The 14,151-nt window shown below is 38.1% G+C and overlaps 2 protein-coding genes across 13 annotated transcripts; one reads left to right on the top strand and one right to left on the bottom strand.

Moving 5' to 3' along the window:
* Position 1: 1 nt before the first annotated feature.
* On the bottom strand, positions 2-2,936 carry LOC109078615 (neugrin). Its single transcript, XM_019093865.2, has 4 exons — positions 2,805-2,936; positions 1,844-2,065; positions 1,663-1,773; positions 2-759 (listed from the first exon to the last, which is right to left on the bottom strand). Exons 1-4 carry the CDS (start codon positions 2,876-2,878, stop codon positions 219-221), a joined length of 948 nt encoding a protein of 315 aa, XP_018949410.1. The 5' UTR covers positions 2,879-2,936; the 3' UTR covers positions 2-218.
* LOC109113580 (nuclear transcription factor Y subunit alpha-like) lies at positions 2,934-13,557 on the top strand. Of its 12 annotated transcripts, none has more exons than XM_042729741.1 (10): positions 3,243-3,581; positions 3,691-3,779; positions 4,788-4,874; positions 5,436-5,582; positions 6,397-6,528; positions 8,298-8,400; positions 8,556-8,728; positions 10,661-10,834; positions 10,923-11,030; positions 12,662-13,557. In XM_042729741.1, the coding sequence occupies exons 1-10, from the start codon at positions 3,500-3,502 to the stop codon at positions 12,722-12,724; spliced, it is 1,158 nt and encodes a 385-aa protein (XP_042585675.1). In that variant the 5' UTR covers positions 3,243-3,499; the 3' UTR covers positions 12,725-13,557. The 12 variants fall into 12 exon arrangements, with proteins under 12 accessions (XP_042585678.1, XP_042585681.1, XP_042585679.1 ...); XM_042729742.1 differs by having other exon boundaries at positions 3,246-3,581; positions 8,556-8,710; XM_042729744.1 differs by lacking the exons at positions 3,243-3,581; positions 12,662-13,557 and adding an exon at positions 2,934-3,061 and having other exon boundaries at positions 10,923-11,864.
* Positions 13,558-14,151: the final 594 nt, after the last annotated feature.

The following is a 14,151-nucleotide window of genomic DNA, read 5'->3' as shown; positions in this document are numbered from 1 at the left end:
GATGTTGTATTTTTTATTTCTGCTTTTTAGTTTGTACATCAGAATAAAAAAAAAGCAAATGCGACAGAAAAACAAAAAATTCAAGGGAAAAATTATCAAATTTAAAGGGTAGGACATCTTGTCCATAGCAAATTGTAACAAAGTAATATTCACAAAAGACCAGGCCTAGACTTGAGCAATAAGTGTTTTGATAAACATGGATGACTTTGCAGCATAGCTCAAATTCTATACAGGAAGTTGCCTTCACTGTCAAAAAACTCTCTTCCCTTTTGTTCCACTGAACAGGGCTTTTCCTTCAGTGTTTGTGCGATGTGCTCTAGTTCTTCTTCGGTCAGAATCACTCCATCCCATTCCTCCTCTAACTCAACTGTATCATCCCGAATGTCCACTTCAGCTTCAGAGTCAGGCTGCACTTGTAAAGCAGGAGTCACTTTCTGTTCAGCTGATAGCTGAGATGGTACTATGTAACCACTAGAGGGCACGAGTCCAGTGTCAGCCTCCCTCACTGCAAGCGCTCCTGTACTCAGTGCTGTCAGGGCACCTGTGTTTCCAGAGGGGAGTACGGACTGCTCAGTTTTAGCATCTCTGAGAGACTGCTGCCCACTACTAGCTAACACTTTCGAGTCCTGCTTTAGCTTTCGGTCTGCTGATGGGGTGAATTTGCTGCGGAGGACTCTGGAAATGACATCAGGGCTTACAGAGAAACCCTCGGCTAATCTCTCTAGTGTCCATTCTTCTGGGGACTCCTGCTTTAAGTACCTGTAAAAGAAAGGGCAAGCAAAATTTTTGGCGAGATGTAAGATATGTTATTATATACAGCTAAACACATTATTTTATTATGTTATCACTAGCAGAAATGTACTGAGTTTTGTTAGAAAACTATATAAAGATTATATTAAAATTGAATTTTATTTACAAAATACAGTGTAGTTCAAAAGTTTAGGGTCAGTACAATTTTTTTTTATTTCAAAATTAATTGAAATTAAATTCTGCAAGGATGCATGAAATTTATCATAAATTACATTACAGACATTTATATTAAAACAAAAGATTCCTATTTCAAATAAATGCTGTCCATTTGAATGTTCTATTTGACGAATCCTGAAAAACGTGTCATGGTTTCCACAAAAACACAACTGCAGCACAACTGTTTTTAACATAAAATAATAAGGAAATGTTTCTTGAGCAGCAATCAGCATATTAGAATGATTTCTGAAGGATCATGTGACACTGAAGACTGCAGTAATGACTGCTGAAAACTCAGGAATGAATCACATTCTAAAATATATTTAGAAGGAAAATGTTGTTTTAAAATGTAATAATATTACATTTACATTTACATTGTAATGTATAATTACATTTTACATTGTAAAATGTAATAATATTACAGTTTTTACTGTATTTTGATTAAACAAACAAAAAAATCTTACTGACCCCAAACTCTTAAATAGGAGTGGCCACAGCAAATAGATGAACATCTAACATCTAAATGTTTTTGTGCTTAACAAATACTAAAATGGCTCAAGGCAAGTTTTTTAATATAGTCACAGGCATGTCATGCAATTGAATGCTGGTTATAAACATACAGGTATATAAAAATGTTTGACTGCTGTGTGATTGACCAATCAGAATCAAGTATTTCAGACACATTCATACTGATACCTTATCTGCTGAATAGCATCCCGGCTTAGTTGTCTCTCTGGGGCTCCAGGATTGTTCATTTTCTTCTTGATGATGTGAAACTTTGCTGTTTTACGCCTTCTCCTCTCTTCACTGCACAGGAAATAATGTTAATGCATGAAGACAGCAGTATTTGCTTCTGTGCTTCTGTAGAAGGACTCACCTAATAATAGAGTTCATTTTGGCTTCTACTGCATCCATATCATGGTCATCTTCAAAAATGTCTTCCTGTTGTCTCTGTTTTGGATGAGAATCAGGATACCTCTGTGACATCCACCCGTATGCGTCTCGACTGGCATGCCGACAAACCTGGCAAGCAGCAGGTCCTGGGAGAGAGGCCAGTTTGGTGGCCAACATATGGGCCATTCTCCACGGGGTGCCCATTCTGTACAGTCAGAGACACAAAGACAGCGACATCTAAAATCACAACTGAATCCAATATAAAAAGGAATATTTATCAAATAATAGCTAGAATTTTATATTAAGAGTCTGAAGTCTGAAGATGAAAAGTCTGAAGAAAAGAGTACACTAAGAGTAAAGGTTTTTTGTGTGTGTGTGTGTGTGCACTTGTTAGTTTTGAATCTGCATCTGTAGATTTCAATTACAATACATGTACAATACATTCTCAAAGTTTTTCTCATGCACTGTTATTTTTACTGGCTGTTGACAGTATGCAAATTGGTGCAGATGAATTGTATAATGCATCATATGCGTCTTTTAAACATAGCATTTCAGAAAACTTGTAAAACGAAACAACTGTCATAATGAATTGTGATTATTCAACTGGGAAAGTATGGTAAGATCTATATTTTTTTATTTATACCCTATTCATCGGCGGTGTTTCAAAATAAAATAAAATAAAATAAAAAACACGTTATTTCATTTAATAAAATGTTTAAATTTGTAAAACTGAGCATTTCAATTTCATTACATCTGCGTTATTTCTGCGTTAGGTCACTTATCACACAAAAGCTAATTTATAAAACTGAGCATTTGAATTTCCCTACACAAAAGGTCAAATTTACCGTACTGTTTTTCATAACTCGAATTTTGGTCTTATACAACCATATAATGTCAAACACTATGTGAACACAGAACATAAACAGTGCCTGTAAAACACTCACATGTCCCTCTGCTCTTCTTTCACGGTGACATTACACCGGAAGCATATAGTTAACCACGCATGCGCACCGGTCATTCGACTCGAATCGCTCCCACTCGGCAAAACTCGGCTCCGTTCGCCGATCACATGCGTCAAGCCTGCCCCCTTTCTTCTCTGTGTGGCTCATTTTGCGCCATTTTGTCTGCACCACTGTGTTGATTGGGTTTTTGAGATCTGTAGTGGAGCCAATCAGAAGGGTACCGGACAACCGGAGAAACGGTAAAGGGTTGCGCTTGCTCGAAGGGAAATGGTAGCTGACAACACGGATTGGTTTGTCAGTGACCAACCAAATGACTAATTCTGAGAAATACAGAAATCAAATCGGTTAATGCGAGAGGGAGTGAGCGCGAGCGCAGACACTGGACACGAATGATACTGTTAGTGCAGTCCAAAACAAAGATAGACCTGCTAATGTTTGTGTACTGTTGGGCTGTTTTTGTGCTAATTAAAGGACATGTTGAAATTCAGCCCATTTTAGTTACCTTGGTTTGCTCATAATAAGGGGTAACGTAAATGTTGTTTGCCACACAAAACACCTAGAAGGTGTCTGTGAAATGATTACAACATGTCAATTATTTAGACCTTGTTAACTTTTCAGCCCTTCACTGTGTATGTGTAGCTGAAAACATCGGACATGCCCTAAGTAGATAATATAAGATGCTGTACATAATGTTGAGCACCTTCAACAAGGAAACAGATTCAGTCTCAAAATACACCTGGCTTCTGGCCCAAACCTGCAGTTAGGGACAACATCACACCAACCCTTGTGTTCATAGAAATCTACTAGTTGTGGTTATACTGAATGATAAGTGAATAATCTTTTTAAATGTTTTTTTATGACAAATTAGGTGAGGAAGGAGAGATGGAGCAATATACTGCTACAGCCAGTGGGGATCAGATAGTGGTGCAAGCTGCTAATGGACAGATCCAGCAGCAGGTAAGAGCCAATGTAGTGGTTTCTGTTTAATCAGTTACTTTTAATATGGGAAAAATACATTGAGTGTGGTTTTTATTTGTTTTTCCATGCATTTTTAAACTTATCTAAATTGTAAATGTCACTGTATATCAGGTGCAGTAGTATTTTAAAAATAGCAGGAGAGAAATCTGCTTCAGGAAGTGGTTTTTAATTCAAGGAAAGGACTGAGCAAATAGTTCTTGTAGTGGCCTACAGTGTCTCTCCTTTGAAATTAACTTTCTCAGTCCTGATAAAACAAGGGTTATGTGACACAAGCACACCCAGTGTGTTTTCCAACATGCTTTTAAACAGAAATGTGAGTCAGAAAGAAAATGTTTGTTTTTCTTTGAGATCTATATTACCTTTTTAGGTCTGAGGTCTATATATATATATATATATTTGACAAACTGGTTGTCGAACAGTTTTGCTTCAGGAGCCAGATTTCAAACTGAACATCAAAGGGGATCTAAAATCTATTAGTCTACAAAAGTTACAAAATTGTCCCCATGAAGCCAACATGAAATTAAATTTCATTGACATTGTTGATGCTTATTACTTTCTTAATGCATGTTACTGGTCTTACTGTGAACAGTTTATTAGTATGTGTTATTCTATTGAAAACTAATTTTGAATCAAAATGTAGTAACCTTTTCTTTCTCTGTAATAACTTTCTCTTTTTTCACTGAAAGGTTCCACCAAGTGACTGATACATTTCCCAAAATGTATAGTTTGAGTGAAAACAACAACACCAACAATGTTTTTTTTTTATCTATAATAACAATAATTATAAAAATAATTTATTTTTTAATTAATTATTTAAAATAAAAAAAAAAAAATAATTTAAAAATTGATGGATGAGTTTGTTAATAATATTGGGAGAGTTTTGTTATACTATTAAGAAAGTTGCTAAAGTGTTGGGAAGTTTGTAGTGAGTTTAGTAGTAATTTGTGGTGTGATGCAGAGCAAGGTGTGATGTGGGAATGTCCACAGGCTCAGGGCACCGTAACAGCAGTACAGCTGCAAACAGAAGCACCCGTGGCTACAGCTACAGGCCAGCAAGTGCAGACGCTGCAGGTAGTTGTGTGAACTCCGACCTTCAGGCTTGCGATGTTGCATGCGTCATGTCACACTGTCTGTGAGGATGTGAGCTCATCAAGCATGACTTGCTTTTACTTATAACAAATCATGATCCGGGTCGTCCAGTGAGCTTTCTGCCATGTTCCATATTTCCTGTGGCATCAAAGCACCTAAATCCCCATTTGAGTGGGATTCACCTCTTTTAATGTGTCTGGAACAGAATTTATAAAGAAGAGCTTGTAGAATAGATGTGGAGATGGTACTACAAGATCACTTGTGTTTGTCTTTAGTGTGTGTTGCACATTATAACCACAGAACTGTATGGATTTTGATGAACTGCATGATTGTCCTTTGAGTGGATTCTCACTGTGATCATGTTTGTGTAAAAATACAAACATGGAATGGAAATCTATCTCCCTCATGACAGCTGTTACCACCAGGCCAAATTATAGGGCCCTTATTAATTAGTATTATTTATTATAAATTAACTTGAAAAACATTGCTGGGTTTTTCAGGTTCCATAATAAATGTTGCTAACGTTCAGTGTATGTGTGTGCTCAGGTCCAGGGTCAGCCGCTGATGGTCCAGGTGAGTGGCGGGCAGCTGATTACGTCCTCAGGTCAGCCCATTATGGTACAGGCCATGTCTGGAGCTCAGGGCCAGACCATCATGCAGGTGCCCGTGTCTGGAGCTCAAGGCCTTCAGCAGGTAAGTGCTTGTCAATGTGGGGAAAGCCGCTCCAATAGATCAACAGATAATGATCTTAATATCTTATTATTAATGCTCATAGTTGATGATTTTATGAGATTTGAGAATTACAAAACAACATCCATTCAAACAAACAAAACAGGGAAGGGGGAGCAACAGACATATCCATATTTTTACAATCTGAAAGAAAAAACAAAACACCTTTTTAAAGTCATTCCTTTATATAATCCAACATTTTGGAAGAAAAACATTGCCATGCATCAATGGTACTAGGTTTAGCCCTGTTCATTCGTGCTGTTGTATATTCACAAGTCACTCTTTTAAGGAGGCTGTGAATCCAAAATGTGCTTGCACACATGTGAGGAGTAAACCAGTTTTGTATTATTGTCTTCTTTGTAGCTGTAAAACCAGCAAACAACATTCTCTTTTTAATGAAGTTATACATGAGTTAGAGAAGAAATAAACATGGGTTAGACATATAATCAGGTTGTAGTAAAAAGGATAAAACAGAATTCACATGTGTCCGTAGGTTGACAACAATTGGACATTCCCAAAACCTGTGGAGAAAAGTACCTGATGATACGGTGTTACAGATATGGCAGTTATAGGTCGATTGCAGTTTCATTTTAAACCTCTTGTAAGGAGTTATGTTTGCTCTATGGATGACTTTGAAATGGATAAGACGATATGCCAAGTGAGAATTGTTATTTTATTAAGCAAAAATTCATTTTGTTTTATTTTGTGTGGTAAATAGATTGTATTGTTGAAATCAATATCTGTTTGTGTTATTTTTGATTTGTTTGTGTATGTGTAGATCCAGTTGCTTCAGCCGGGTCAGATTCAGTTGCAGGGAGGTCAAACTCTGCAGCTGCAGGGTCAGCAGGGTCAGGCTCAACAGATCATCATACAGCAGCCTCAGACTGCCATTACTGCGGGCCAGAACCAGGTCTCACACTCTGTTCTCTTCTCTGTTTAGTTGTAATTGTGGTTGGTTGGTTGTGTGATTTTGTGTGTTTTATAACCTTAAGCAAAAATATCACGGTTTCACAGTATTGTTGTTACAGCTCTGAAATGTGTTATTTTTAAATGACTGGGTTAAAAAAAAAAAATTTCCACTGGACACAATATATTTTGTTTTTGAGCAACGTACAGAATATTAGAAACGGTAGAATTAGTTTATTTTTACCGTTACCGTATTTAGTTTATTTCAGATCTGCCTGCTACAGTATTTTTCTCTGTGCGTCCATCTTCAGCGTCTCTGGCCTGTGTTAACAGGCGTTAACAGGCTTCATATTTTCACATAAATGACATTTTGGAAATGATTGCATTGCAACGCAGTTTGTGCAAGTCCAGAACAGAGAGTTGCAATAAGGCAAAAAACGTCCAAAGTATACTTCGGCTGTCCGCGCACCATTGGCATTACGTTATTTTCGTCATCATGAGGGCTCGGGGACAGCCACACACCTCGTGGTACTGCGAATGTGTCAAGCTAATCCGTCCACGCTCATCTGCGGTTGAGTATGCTTTTGAAAGCTGTGCGGACACGGCTGTGTGCAAGATGGAAAGGAACTCTGAATGTGAAGTGTTCCCGGGCCATCCTACACGCACGTGACTGACCGCTCACTCGCACCAACAGGAGGAGGAGGGGTCAGTGTTACTCTCTACACTGCACTCAGCCTGAGGGATTACTACTCTTTCAGTCATTGAGGAGACATGGACAACAGCGCATACTGCAGGAACGGGATAATGGAATAATGGAATATTAGTGGTTTTGAAACTGTGAAATTTTCAAATCGCGGTATACCTTGAAACCGGTAATCGGCCCATGCCTAGACTATACTTGGATTTGGAAGTATTATGGATTTTCATGCCCAAAAAGAAGGAAAATGCTGCCCTTGTAACTATAGGGCCTTTCGCACCGCAGGAACCTTTTCATAGTACCAGAACTAATTGTGGAACTACCCACTTTTGGGTGTTTTCGCACTGGAGGAACTTGGTGCAATTTTAGTACCGGACTGCCTTTTTCGAGAACCAAATTAGCTCCTACTCCGGAGCAGGGTCTAACCAGCACAACTGGTACTACTCGTGACGTAAGTAGACATTGATTGGCCAGACGCGTTCGAAAACGCCCTCACCCACCATGATTTAAAACGCAGTGTAACATACAGTAAACAATGTGTCAACTTATTTCGCAAGTATGACAAGCAGCGATAAATATACGGACGCTGAAGTGCAGGCACTTGTAGCAAATGTAGTAGCACTGCCAGTTGTCGTTGGAGACTCTTAGTCCTCCTTTCCGTTCTTTTAATCGTTTTAGGTATACGTCGACATTCCATGTCCATTATTGTGAAACCCGCGAGACACAACAAAAACACAGCTCCGATCACAGCGTCCTCCATCCTCGTGTTGTTAACGTTGTTCTTCTTTGTTTTCGTTGTTGAACGCCGCGCACAAATGACATCGCTGTCGACTGGATTACTATGTCCTAGTACACACTGTCGGTGCGAATGCAACCCTTTAAATGGTTCTGGGAAACAGTTCGCGCAAAATCCTCCCAGTACTTTAGTACTGTACTTTTAGTTTCTTGAACTAAAGCGGTGCGAAAGCCCCTTATAATGACCGTAGCTTGTGCAGCCTATAATGCAGATTTTATTACTTCACACTTCACTTTTTGTTGTATGGACTATATGAATGAATTTGTGTTGTGTTTCACAGGGGCAGCAGATTACAGTTCAGGGACAGCAGGTTGCCCAAACAGCTGAAGGACAGACTATTGTATACCAGCCTGTGAATGCTGATGGCACAGTTCTACAGCAGGGTATTTTAATACATACAATATTTACACCTGGTTTATCTGTTTTCTATTAATGTACATTAAATCTGAAATGAACAACATTATATGGATGATCAGTCATGGTTTGACAAGCATGAAGGTTATTCAGGTTAGAACTATTTGTTCTTTCCCCTCCATAGGCATGATCACCATCCCAGCAGGCACCCTGGCAGGCACTCAGATTGTCCAGGCAGCAGGGGCTGCTAACACCGCCACAAACAACAGTGGGCAGGGCACAGTCACCGTAACCCTGCCAGTATCGGGAAACATGGTGAATGCTGGGGGAATGGTCATGGTAAGACCTCCTGATGAGGTATCTAACAAACTTAAACCATCCCCTTAATTCATCATCAGAGGTGTGGGGGTGTGCATGCTGTGTTAAGTCTCAATCACCTTGCTTTTGGGCTTGCCTTTTCGCATTCAGAATTACAAGTGATTTTACCTTAAAGGAATTGTTCACCCAAATGTTTTTCCAAATGTTTAAGAAATTCTCTCTCTCTCCTCTCTCTCTCTCTCTCTCTCTATATATATATATATATATATAAAATCGGATATTTTATATTTTAATTTATTTCAGTTACAATTACAGAGTTACCAAGAAAACAATCTGGATCTCAGATCTGGTCTGTCAAGTTTTAAAGTGACAAAAATGTACCATAAGTGTATCAAAAAAAGTGGTGAAATTAAAATTCGCTCAAACTCAAATATGACACCTTTAGATAAAATGATATCAATTTGAAGTGACGAGCCATCATAGATGATTTTGTTTCAGATTAACTGATGATGATGAGGCAAGTTTGAACATTCAGAAGTGGGATTGAGATATGAGAGGTACAGAGGAGGGGAAGTTTATTAGTGATTTACATTATCTCAAAAAGCTATTTTATGACTTAAAGGGATACTCCACCCCAAAATGAAAATTTTGTCATTAATCATTTACCCCCATGTCATTCCAAACCCGTAAAAGCTTTGTTCGTGTTCGGGACACAATTTAAGATATTTTGGATGAAAACCTGAATGCTTGAGACTGTCCCATAGACTGCCAAGTAAATAGCAGTGTCAAGGTCCATAAAACATATGAAAGTCGTCAGAATGCTCCATCTGCCATCAGACGTGCAATCTGGGTTATATGAAGCGACAGCAACACTTTTTGTAAGCGAAGAGAACAAAAATAACATCTTTATTCAATAATTCCTTTGTCAACGGTCTCCTCTGTGTCTCTCCATATCAGTGTTTGCTCTTCTGTGTCATCTGCGCCACAAGGATGCGCTGTTTTATTGAATTATTGAATAAAGTTGTCATTTTTGTTTTCTTCGCTTACAAAAAGTGTTCCCGTCGCTTTATATAACCCAGATTGCACGTCTGATGCCAGATGGAGTATTCTGACGACAACTTTCATACCTTTTATGGACCTTGACACTGTTATTTACTTGGCAGTCTATGGGACAGTCACAAGCCTCCCTGTTTTCATCCAAAATATCTTAAATTGTGTTCCAAAGACGAAGAATAATCTTTTGGGTTTTTGTAAATATGGTTTTAAGTGATTAATGACAAAAAATTTATTTTGGGTGGAGTATCCCTTTAAGAAGATTTTAATAGAAATATCAAGCCATATTTTCAAATATGAATTCAAACTGACCACTTTTATGAAATTAAAGGTGAATGGTGCTTTCTGTCATTTGTCACTCTAGATCCCTGGTTTCACTTTCATTACATGAAGAAAGTGACTAGGATTCTTTTGTGTGTGTGTGTGTGTGTGTGTGTGTGTGTGTGTCTAATGAAATAAAGTCATATAGGTTTGGAATAACATGAGGGTGTAAATAATGACAGAGAATATATATGGAAACTATTCTTTTAATACATAATAGTGTTCAGTGTCTTAAAAAAAATCCTAGTTTCAGGAATCTTACTAGAATTTGATGATTTACTCAGAGGCAAGTGGAAAGTGGCGACCTCCGTCCGCTGTGTTAATCTTTAGCACTGATTCAAGTGTATAGCTGATATGTGCCTGTGGTCTCTTCACGAATGATCCACTCTGCTGTTCTGTGGGTGTCCTTTTCTCACACTAGTGTTTCGTCATATTTCAGTCCATATTACATTAGCTGTCAACTGACTGATCACTGGATTGCTAATAATTTGATTTGATTTGATTGATTGAAGTTGTTACGTTTGCAAATACATTTTTATGTGTTGGACAGCAGACTGAATTTAATTCTATGTGCCCCTTTCTTGCCCGCTTTGCCAGATGGTGCCTGGTAGTGGTGCTGTGCCAGCCATCCAACGGATTCCTCTGCCAGGGGCTGAGATGCTCGAAGAGGAGCCGCTGTATGTTAACGCCAAGCAATATCATCGTATCTTAAAGAGACGCCAAGCTCGTGCCAAGTTAGAGGCAGAGGGCAAGATCCCTAAAGAAAGAAGGGTGAGTCGTCCTCTTCTGAATGCCAAAATAGGCATTTTGACATGAACTATGCCTCATATCCAGGCTGATTCCTTATTTTCTCCTACAGAAATATCTTCACGAGTCACGGCACAAACACGCCATGCAGCGGAAGCGTGGCGATGGGGGACGGTTCTTTTCACCTAAAGAAAAAGAAGAAATGGCCTTGGCCATGCAGGTGAGAGCGCAGGGCCATGTCAAGCAGGAAGACCTACGCAATGCCACCGAACTCACAAGTGTGCATTGGCTGCCCGAGCACACTTCGCCCCTCGCGTAGATGCTCATCTCTGCTCTCATTGAGCTCCTTACCAGATTCATTCTCGCTCCTTTCTTTGTGTGCCATGCTGCCATTTGCTGCTCTTGCACGCATCACCTCCTGCTTTTTCCAATGCTTGTTGCCTGCTTGAGTCTGTCCCATCATGTCTCATTGCTAGTTAAGCATTTATGCGTACAGAAGGCATGATCTGCTAAATCTACTGTGTGGTATTTTATGATCTGTCTGTCTGAACTTGGATTTCCATTTCTGCCATATTTAACAGAAAAAAATTGCTCTTCACTGTTATGACATAATCAGGATGGAAACACTGATATTTCTTGCATTCTATTGATGCAGCTCTTCAATGCTAATGCGATGTGACTGACTTTATCACGTGATTGTCTGTTTGATCCAAGCACTACTATTATTAACAGGATGGCGGTTTAAGAAAGCATGAATGCTCGTCATTGGCAAACTGTGTCAGTTTCAATTATGAAATCACTGCATAAAAAAATATGAAAATTATTTTTTTGAGGGACCAGTTAAAAAGAAACATTGTTTGAATATTTATATATTTTTTTATGTTGTTTTCTACATTTCTTTTGAGGAATAATTTCTGTTGTTTTTTGTTTGGACTGGATCTGGTTCTGTCCCTGTGCTTGGATTTCATATCTATGCAGTGTCGTCACTGTCTTCATTTGTGTCACATGTTGTGATTTTTATTCTGAATAAACATTCTGACTGACTTCCAAAAGGTTCACTGGCAAAAATAACACTTTGTAACCAAATTACACTACCATTCAAAAGTATAGGATCAGTAAGATTATCTTTCTTTGTGTCAGTAAATACAGTAAATTTTACAAATTCAATTTCACACAAATGCTGTTCTTTTGAACTTTATTCATCAAAGAATCCTGAATAAATGCATCAGTCCCTCAAATATATTAAGCAGCACAACTTTTTCATCTTTGATAATTACAAGAAATGTTTCTTGATCACCAAATCAACATATTTGAATGAGTTCAGAAAGATCCTGTGACACTGAAGACTGGAATAATGGCTGAAGAAATTCAGCTTTGCAATCACAGGAATAAAAAAAAATATATATATGAAACACTGAATTATAATAATATTTCATTATATTTAATATATCATAGTTTTGAACAAATAAATGCAGCCTTGATGAGCACAAGACACTTTGAAAAACATTAAAACTTTTGAACCATTGTGTAACCTGTACTGTGATGCATATTCCTGTTCATCAAGTCTTGTCAAGTCATTTTTATTTTATTTAACGTTAATCAGGTCTATAGAACAGAAGCCTAATAGCTGCCCTTCTCAGAAATCCATGAGGTGCAGCTTGCTAAACATAAACCTTTCACTGTTTTCTCTTGGTTATTCAGTTCAGTTCTTTTCTTGATGCTATAAATCATGGTGTCCCAACCCTAGTGAAACGCTTGTGTGTGAAATGTGTTTATAGGTGCTGAGTGAAGCATATCTGAATTAGGCGTGAAGGTAATGATTGACCCTCTTCCTCTTCCGTTCCCGTGCAGGAGCAACAGGACCAGAACCAGACCGGAGACGAGGCCGTAGTGCAGATGATCCGGGTGTCATAGCACTCAAACTTCTACTGTGTTTTTTAAGTGACTCTAAATGCCTAAATTTTCACCATTGTGAATCACTGTCTCCAACGCAACACTAACAGTCAGTCCTAATTCATCATGGACTGTGTTCCTCCCTCTTTCACTAAAGGAGCGGCCCATCTGTTTTCTCTCTTTGGTCTTGTATTTCTCCAGAGGACACATACAGACCCATTACTGTTAATGTGCGGCGTAATGAATTCAGCTTGCGGTTTAAAAAGCAATTAAATAGCAAAGCATAAATTGACCCATAGAGAGAGAGAAAACACAGTAATGAGGTGGCAGTAGAACAAAAGAATTTTGACAATGAATTGAGTGAAGACCAAGGCGAGCTGTATGATTTTCTACTTTTTTTTAGCATTATGGACAGTTCTTGTCAGGTTTATGAACTTATAAGTGGGAAGTTACATGGAAATGATGTAGGTTTATCTCTTACAAGCTAATTGTGGTGTTGTTCAGCGTGTTGTAGATGTTTGGCATGGGGAAAATAGCACTAGAAAAACAATACAGACAAAAAGGGCAAGATTTTTTGGAAATCAGCCCTCATCACCAAGGAAACATTGGGCGTATAATGTGTTCTTGTTTCCCAAGCTTTTATACAGGTTTCACCCTTAACATGAAGTCATTTTACATTAGTGTTTTGATATAACATTCATTTGTAATTTGAGTGAGGTTTGTGTATCCAGTCACTGTCTTCCTGGCTCATCTAGTTCCTACATGGACAAATACTCTTGAGTTATGTTGGATATTGAAGTCGTCTAACCTGTATTTTGATAAAGATTGTGTGTGAAACACATTGTGAAAGATCATGCTTTGTGAACTTGCCTTTATTATTATAATCTGTGTGAGCACAAGAAGGATGTAAAAGATCCTAATTCAAACAGATGAGTGTTTTAATCTACTTAGCTGCGATTGAAATCAGATATTTCAAAGCAGTGGCTCTCAACTATGGGGCTGGGGCCCAGTAATTCTTACATTTATTTACATTTATTTATTTGTATATATATATATATATATATATATATATATATATATAAACATTGCTGAGAAAGAATATATACCTTTTTACAACAAGTAAACGAGAGTTCCATATCATCTTAGGTAAAAGGAATACTATTTTGGAAAAAGAGGGGCAAAAGGTTAAGAAGCACAGTTTTAAAGCGACAGTTCTCCCATAAATGCAAATTGGACCCAGAAGACTGAGTAATATGGGACTTGAAGGGGTATTTTACACAAAAATTACAAAGCTATCATCATTTACTAATATTTATGCCGTTTCAGATTTGTATGACTTTCTTTAGTGGATTACAAAAAGAGATGTTCCTGCACGCACCGTTTGCTTTCATTGTAAGGAAAATGCAACCTTTTGTGTCCCATAGGAAGAAAGTAAGTTTTGAAAAAAC

The sequence above is a fragment of the Cyprinus carpio genome, chromosome B8 (assembly GCF_018340385.1).
Source record: "Cyprinus carpio isolate SPL01 chromosome B8, ASM1834038v1, whole genome shotgun sequence".
Taxonomy (NCBI): domain Eukaryota; kingdom Metazoa; phylum Chordata; class Actinopteri; order Cypriniformes; family Cyprinidae; genus Cyprinus; species Cyprinus carpio.
The sequence above is the reverse complement of the archived record's forward strand: the minus strand, read 5'-3'. Positions and strand labels throughout refer to the sequence as shown.

Bases quoted from the DNA above. Each gene is read 5' to 3' on its own strand.
- LOC109078615 (XM_019093865.2), bottom strand. From the start codon at position 2,878: ATGACCGGTGCGCATGCGTGGTTAACTATATGCTTCCGGTGTAATGTC. The intron at 2,066-2,804 runs GTGAGTGTTTTA...CTGACTGTACAG, and splicing joins AAAGAAGAGCAGAGGGACAT to AATGGGCACCCCGTGGAGAA. The intron at 760-1,662 runs GTATCAGTATGA...TTTCTTTTACAG, and splicing joins GATGCTATTCAGCAGATAAG to GTACTTAAAGCAGGAGTCCC.
- LOC109113580 (XM_042729737.1), top strand. From the start codon at position 3,500: ATGCTGTACATAATGTTGAGCACCTTCAACAAGGAAACAGATTCAGTC. The intron at 5,583-6,396 runs GTAAGTGCTTGT...GTGTATGTGTAG, and splicing joins GAGCTCAAGGCCTTCAGCAG to ATCCAGTTGCTTCAGCCGGG. The intron at 6,529-8,297 runs GTCTCACACTCT...TGTGTTTCACAG, and splicing joins TTACTGCGGGCCAGAACCAG to GGGCAGCAGATTACAGTTCA.